At 39.8% G+C, this 8,105-nt stretch overlaps 1 protein-coding gene and 1 pseudogene across 1 annotated transcript; both read right to left on the reverse strand.

Annotated features, from left to right (window-relative positions):
* Positions 1-43: 43 nt before the first annotated feature.
* LOC114748468 (early nodulin-like protein 1) lies at positions 44-1,366 on the reverse strand. Its single transcript, XM_028936882.1, has 2 exons — positions 704-1,366; positions 44-613 (listed from the first exon to the last, which is right to left on the reverse strand). Exons 1-2 carry the CDS (start codon positions 882-884, stop codon positions 264-266), a joined length of 531 nt encoding a protein of 176 aa, XP_028792715.1. The 5' UTR covers positions 885-1,366; the 3' UTR covers positions 44-263.
* A 2,013-nt stretch (positions 1,367-3,379) lies between these two features.
* LOC114748477 (transmembrane 9 superfamily member 8-like) lies at positions 3,380-7,301 on the reverse strand (annotated as a pseudogene).
* Positions 7,302-8,105: the final 804 nt, after the last annotated feature.

Below are 8,105 nucleotides of genomic sequence, written 5' to 3' on the forward strand. Positions count from 1 at the left end.
GCTAGTACTTAGGGAGGTATGGTTGGGTGAGAGGGTGAATGTGAATCAGAAAAGCTTTCACAATATGACATTGGAAAGACAAAAACACACGATGGTAATGTAATATATGGGTATCATTAACCACTGGAGTGTGAAATCAGATACCTAAATTTTTACATATGATAATAATAATTGGAAAAGAATCATGTAATCCCCTCAAAAAGAATAAAGCTCTCAACAAAGAAATCTCTGTTCTAACACCTAAGAAAATGGAGCCATTAGCATCAGAAAAACCACAAAGCCGATACTCCCACAAGAGCCGCCATCAGGCCACCCCGAAGAGCAGTGGCGCTGCTGGTGGGAGCTACAGCAGGACCTTCGAACTCGACCGGAGAAGGTGCCGGAGAAATACCCATGTGGCGGTTTCTGGGAGTGAGAACAACCACAACGAGCTTTTGGCCCTTCTCGCAGTGCCCATTTGCTCCGCTAATGAAATAGAATGGCCCAGGACGATCAAGCCTCACCTTGGTGTTGCCATCACTGTACTCTCCGAGGGGGTTGGCGGTATTGCAGTTAGCATAATCTTCCTTGCTTACTTGCAAAACTGAGTCTCTCCCACCTTCGTACTTCCACACTAATCAGCAAAAACAGAGATACTGTCATAATATGCAATGTCTCATAAACCAGAAATGTGGCAGAATAAGAGTAAAGAGATTAAACATACCAAGATGGTCGCCGACTTGGAAGCGGGACCTTTCAGCCCATTGATTGAGAGAATCAGATTGAGAAGAGGGGATCTTCCATGCATCAGTCTTGCCTCCCACCAAGATTTCCCTAGCTGCAGATAGGCCGAAGAGAAGGAATAAAAGGACAAGAGAAGAAGAAGCTGATGAGGAAGAAGCCATGGATTCTGATAACTGAAGGGAAGTTCGTGGGGGCGTTAGATGATGGAGATAGAGATGTTTTGTTTTGTATTGCAACAGCTGAGGAGGGGTTCGGAGTATTTATGGAGGAGGAAGAAAGAAACTAGCCGTTAAAGAGTGTGGAGAAAGCATGGAGGGGGGGCCACATGTCTCCGTTGGAAGGAAACGTTTTGCCCCAGACCGATGAACCATGCAACAGTGGGACCCACTTGCGTTGTGGGGAGTACTATTTAAGAGGATCATCGTTTTGTTTTGCAACGGTCACTGAAAGCGGATTCTGCTCAGGTATGTGAGGATTTGCAGAAACGGATAAACTTCGCAGCTGTCAGGGGAAACGGAATATTCAATTTTGTGATTACTGCTTTTTTTTTTTTTTTGCCAGAATTTTGCGATTATTCAAGTAGCTTGCCTTCTTCAATTTTCATTTTTAAGCCTTGATTATTAAAACTGCTAGTACGTTTCTGGGATCCTAATTTATTATCCTGCTTCCTCGATCAATTTTTTTAGCTTAAATACTTTTGACGGATAAATTTTGTGTTTATTCCATTTTTATTTTGTTTAATTCTGTTGGACGAGACTATGCTCGATTATTAGTTTATCACTCAACACAGAAGTATCAGATTGGGCTTTATCTCACGAATTCTTATTTTTCGGTTGAGGTTGAAGCCTACGAATGAAAAGCCAGGCCCAATGGGGAATAATTAATTTCCCTTTTTTAGCTGCAAACAAGTATCAATAATTTTATCGAACTTAAAATGTGTTGGACTGTGTTTTTAAAATAAAATAGATTTGTTTCATACTTGATTTTTTTTAAATTTATGCTCAATATGAGAAAAACCATTGAGTGAATTTTCTAATTCATAATCAAGCACAAGATGACAACCAAGTGCGAAAATTCATTCACTTATTATGATCTTTCTTTTTAAATGGGGAAAAGGGATGCTAAATGGGGAATTTAGTACTCTTCCGGTCCTTAATATAGGACCTAATTTTTGAGTTGGTTTGGTCCTAAATATAAGACCCATTTCTCATATTTATCAGTTTTCTCTAAATTACCTCTATGGATACTCCCTCAACCATAATCAAGTAGAAGAGGGGAAGGGGTATTAAGAAAGATAATTATGGTGTTTTAAGAAAAATGTGTCACTTTTTTTATAATTAACTAACTTACCTAACTTTCTTAATCTAATCAAATTAGTTAAATAGTCTTATGTTAAGAACCGGAGAGTATTGTCTTGTTCGAGTGACAAGGTCAAATGGGGAACGTTTGGCTGGAGAGAAGTGGGGACAAGGAAGAGCAAAGGCATTGTCATTGTATGGGCAAGCTAGAAACCGAGATCGTATTGGAAACAAAAATATCTAAATCTAAATCCAAGCCTGTAACCTGTTCCAGAGACAAGTAAAACGGATGATATAATGATGCGCACACAGAATCAGAAGCGGAGCATGCATGACGACACGTAGCAGCGACGTGTCAGGAAGACGTGACGCGGCAGCAGACGCGGCAAACAATGTGGGTTCTTCTTGTAGCTGGTAGGAAGCGAAGAGGAAGCCGGCACAACAGAGGAATGGCGGGAGAAGAAGAATGGAGGAAGAATGCGGGACACACAAGATGACTGCGGAGGAAGTGAAGGCGGCAGGAGTGGAAGCCTCCAAGAGACCCCTGGCAGCGGCCGCCCTCCCGGAGGAGTCCTTCACCAGAGGAGAAACCTTCCCTTCAGTTTCACCACCATCACTCTCACCGGTTTGGTCCTCTCCGCCGCCCTCGGTTATTTCGTCTTATACGTCCACAAGAAGCCCGACGCCACCGCCTCCGATGTTGCTAAGGTTGCTGTCGGCGTTCCTGACGCCCACAACAATACTCGACCCGGCAAATAGTTCCTTGGGTCTTTTCCTTTTTTTCTTCAGAATCTCCTGAGACAACAACTAATCCCTTGTTTGTTCTCAGCACCCTTCTCCAAAATTCCCTGTCTTTTCCATCAGTGGTATGATTTATTTCTCGGCATTCTTTGTTATGATTTTGATCGTGTTCGCGTGTTTACAATTCCCCGTCTTTCACCCTTCCTTACAAAGTACATGATAAATTTCACTCCGAAAACAAAAAAGTACATCATGACATAACAATCACTGTAATTTTGCTTGTTTTAATGCCATAGTCCTACCACCAACAGTCATTCAGGAGGTGTTTGGCTATAGCTAAAAATGTTTTTTTAGAATATTTTTTCACAATCAAGATAAATTTCTTTACAAATTATTTCGTATATTTTAAAATCGGTTCCCATTCAAATACTTTTTTATTTATAATACTCTATCCTACATGCCACATTTTTCATCTTAATTGCATCATTGCCAGTGGATCGCAAGTGCAATGACAGTTTCTTCGAATAAATGAAGATGTCACCTAGAAACCTATTCTCTAACACCCCCCCCCCCCGCGAAAATTTCATTCAATGTACTGAGACGAAAGAATCACGGAGTCATGCAATTCAAAATTGTATAGAATAGGTTACATCTGAACATGACATGTAATGCCCGAATTTCAAAACCTAGCACAAATTTTCTTCGTCCTTCAACAAGCATACAAGATGAATCAGAAGAACTACTAATTACTTGTATCGGAAAAAAAATGAACAACTAATTACTATAACACTTAATCAATTTTCACCGACGAGTAGATGAGCCTTGTGAACCAGAAGCATGCATAGAATCCGATGGTACCAGTCAGCACAAAAAATGCATACGAAGCTATAAGCATGTACCCGAAGTACAAGATTCCAGATACCATCTTTGTGATTTCAAGCTTGGTGAAGAAGTAGAATGCCGCGTAAAGGAATAGGTAAAGTGCAGAAGAGCCGGACGTGAGGTATGACCGCCACCACCACAAGTAATCCTCACTGCACAACTGGAAATAGCAGAGCACGATGGTTATCTCTGCACAAGTGATGACCAGGATGACGAAGACCAAAAAGAGGAAACCGAAGATGTAATAGAACTGATTCAACCAAATTGAGGTGAGGATGAAGAAAAGCTCGATGAAGACAGCTCCAAATGGGAGTATTCCCCCAATCAGAACTGAGAAAACCGGGTTCATGTACCAGGCCTGCTCGGGGATCTGCCTCGGGATTTTGTTAGTCTTCACGGGATTCTCAATTGCAGGCTTCTTGAATCCAACATAGCCACCCACAAAAACCAGTGGAACCGAGATCCCAAACCATAAAAAGATCAGTGCAAACATAGTACCAAAAGGCACAGCTCCAGATGATTTCTCGCCCCATATGAGAGCATTTAGTACAAAGAAAATGGAAGAGACGATTGCAGGAAACATGACTGCAGTCCGGAAGGCGATTCTCTTCCACTCGGTTCCTTTAAACATTTTATATAAGCGGGCAGAGGAGTACCCAGCAAAAAGTCCCATGAAGACCCAAAGCAAGAGCATGGCTGTCATTAGCCCACCTCGGTTTGAAGGAGAAAGGAACCCGAGGATGGCAAACATCATGGTGACTAGAATCATTCCGAAAAACTGAACGCCGGTTCCAGCATAAACACACAGCAAGTCCGAGTTGTTAGGGGGCCTAAAGACATCTCCATGGACAAGCTTCCAACCAGTCTCTTCTTGGGCTTCTTCTTGCGTCTCAAGCTCATTGTACTTCGAGATATCACGGTAAAGTGTCCGCAGCATTATCATTGCCACCATGCCCGAGAGGAAGAGAACAATCATCAATGAGTTTACAATTGAGAACCAGTGAATCTGGTCATCACTCATCAGCAAATAAGCATCCCATCTTGAAGCCCACTTCACGTCACTGGGCTGTAGCCAAAGGTCAAAACAGCTCTTATGAATAAGACATCACCAGCATCATAATGACAACAATAATGGTGGCAGCAGCAATAAAACTAATACTACCACTTCCTATCCTTAACATAAAAAGTTAATATGACTTTCAATTTCGTCTTAAATATAAGATTTTAATCCACTTTCTCTTTCGTATTTATCCATTTTTTTCAAAATAGTTAATTACACATTTTAAAATTTTCATCAAATAGTAATTCTAACTAATACATATGATTAGCAAGGATATTTTATGAAATGTAATACCTATTTATTACAAATAATTAACTCAACTAATTTCTAATATACTCAACTTAGTCAACTAGCTTTTATATTAAGGAATGGAGGTAGTATCATTCAACAGTTAAATTCCGGAGAGAAAAATTAGAAAGTATGGCAAAACTAATAAATAGCCCATAATAAATGGGAACGATGAGAATAACCATTTAGATTTAAAATAGTTATGACAACCGGAAATTCGTCCCGTTGCTCCTGACCAAGAAAGGACATATGTAACATGATATCACGTCCATAATAATCTCACCTGGAACTCAACATCATACGTGAATATTATCTCATTATTCTCTTCAACCTCTTGAGGAGCGTTGGAATTAACAACTGCATGTTTAGTATGAGGGTCACATGTTGTCAATCGGGTCTTGTCATCCCATTTCCCTTCGTATTCATGTTTAACACTGCACAATAACAGTCGAGTAAAAGAAAATCAATTCGACAGACCATGGATGAAATAATCAATATAGATAATTACGTAGAAGAGGTGAAGGTCAAATTTAGTGACCTGAACGGCTTAACCTCGAAACCCACAATTCTGGCCGATTCAGTTACATCGTCTTTATGGTACTTGACAATAAACGACAAATGATTGTGGATAAAGTACTTCTGCTCTTTGCTCTGAGCAATTAGAAATAAAGTCAGCATAACAAGATAAATGTCATTCACAACAAAAGGTTCATGCTAGGCAATAAGCATACCCCACTATATTGCCCCTTAAGCCCAACATGGAAACCAAGCTGATAAACAGTAGAATCCTGATCCATCCGCTTTAGAGGAACAACAAGAGGAAGGTTATCAAGGATCCTGCACATAAAATGCAGTACCATACCAAGATATGTCAAAACAGTTGATGCAATACACCGGCACAAAAATATAGCTCAGTCATTGGTATACATACATGTTCACACGGTACTCATCATCAATCTTCTCTTTAAACTCCTTTGCAGTTTTGGCATCAAGTTTAAGCTTACACACAACATTGCACATTTGTGGCTCACGCATTTTGAACTGAAAAATATCTCAAACTTAGAATCAGACGCAAAAAATAATAGAAAAGAGGCTCACCATCATGCTCAAAATAAAACTAACCACGTATAGAGAATTTTCAATGCGGTCACCACGAAGCACTTCACCAAGATTTTCTGCACTATCAACTTTTTTCCAGGGTTACAATAAGGGAGCGAATAATATGAGTAAGGCAGCTGAGTCTTTGTCGATGTCAACTTGTTCACTTTGACTTGCAATGTATCTCCCTGCACCAAAGAAAATTAATTTGTTTGAGCATATCAGAAGGGCATAAAATGAAAATATGATAGACATCACACTCATCAGATTCAAATCTTTTACAAGTTTACAATAGAAATATCTGTGCACACAGCCATCAAGATGAAGGCAACTTTTGGAGCGGTTGCATTGAAAACGAGATACATATAATTCGCTCAATACACTCCATCAGTCGTTATGAAATCATAATGATGTTAAAAGGCAGTTCAATCATGCCCAGACGCGTAATATGGAAAACTACAAAGACCCTCACTTGCAATTCCTGACATCCGTCATCTTTAACGGCTAGCTGATTCTGTAAAAATTTTACATCCAAAGCTCCAAAACCCACATGACTCCTCAGCAAAATCTCAATTCTATTACAAGTTCACAATAAGATCCAAAAGACCCTTAGCAACTAAACATTCACATCGAAACAACAACATTCGGTTATAAATTATAGTGGAATGTTGGATGATTGCAGAAGAGAGTGAAGAACGAGTTGCGGGTAGTAGCATTTCGATGTTTCCCAATCCTCCGATTCTCAATGAAGCATAAATGAACACGAAGAGAGAAGAGAAGCAAAACCAAGTTAAGGGCTACGCATCGGACGTTCTTCAATGACGTGATCTATAGAGTTAAATTTCCAACATTCACTACATTCCCCATGCCTCATTTTTCAATCGCACAAGGGGTGAAAAACCTAGAATCTGTTATATCTAGCATGGATCTGAAGCTTGAACACAGATCAAGAAGTTTATATGAATCCAAGAACAAGTGAATATGCGAAAGAGAAATGGAGCTGACCTTCTGAAAATCCTGCGGAGCGACGCCAGGGAGATAGAAGCAGTGAGCACCATGAAGAAGAAGCAGAAGAGTAGCAGCGAACGTCAGAATTCGGAAGGAATAAGATGTCCACAACGCCATGGCGCTAGAGATCGAAAGGGCGGGCGATGTAGATCTCAACAGAGGATGGGCTCTTTCAAATAGTTGTGTCCGTCACGCGTGAGTTATAAAGGGAGAAGAACAAGAAAGAAAGAGATCTGCGGCGACGAGATGGAAGACTTGGGTATTTCTCCGGTTACACGTTGGGTACGGTTACACCATCCGCTTATCAGATAGTGCCACGTAAGTGGTTCGAGTTGGATCTGACCATAACAACCGTCGACCTAAAGGGTATTATCGGGATTTCACAAAATGAGAATTAGGAAGGAACCTGCCAAAGCTTCTTATTTTCTACGTCACTACCCAGATCTGCGGCCGCGCAGAGGAAACCATGGAAACATGATCAGAAACTAAATAAATTTAACTTGAAAAAATATTTTAAAAAATCAATACTTATTTTATTATAAATAACTAATTTAACTAATTTTTTAATCTATTTAAGTTAATTAATTAACTCTTATATTAAAAATCGGATGTAGTATTATAAAAACCATTTTATGCCTCAGATCTGGAATTTTCCTGCAGTGACGCGATTTTTATTTATGCCGCTTCAATCGGCAACGAAGCAAAAAATAGTGAATTTATCAAAAAACATAGTAGTAAAATTTAAGATATATAAAAAATCAATGTCTGCAAAAAAAATGTCGAACGTTTTTTGGCTGGCAATTGAAATAACTGGGTGGTAGAAATGGCGTTTGCTTGCTTCCTAATCCTTGGACATTTTACTGCTTTTGGTATTTTCATTGCGTCACAGGAAACATAAAATAAAGAATGAATTGCTGCCTGAAAATAACTCACCGACGACAAGGTGGTCTTGGATGTTTATTTTTCCCCCAATAATAACGTGGTCTGTTCTGGGGAAGGAGGTGACG

The sequence above is a fragment of the Neltuma alba genome, unplaced genomic scaffold (assembly GCF_004799145.2).
Source record: "Neltuma alba isolate B1F8T4 unplaced genomic scaffold, ASM479914v2 tig00000918_pilon, whole genome shotgun sequence".
NCBI classification, from domain to species: domain Eukaryota; kingdom Viridiplantae; phylum Streptophyta; class Magnoliopsida; order Fabales; family Fabaceae; genus Neltuma; species Neltuma alba.

Coding starts and splice junctions, on each gene's coding strand:
- LOC114748468 (XM_028936882.1), bottom strand. CDS start 884: ATGGCTTCTTCCTCATCAGCTTCTTCTTCTCTTGTCCTTTTATTCCTT. Junction 614..703: donor CCAAGTCGGCGACCATCTTG/GTATGTTTAATC, acceptor TTTGCTGATTAG/TGTGGAAGTACGAAGGTGGG.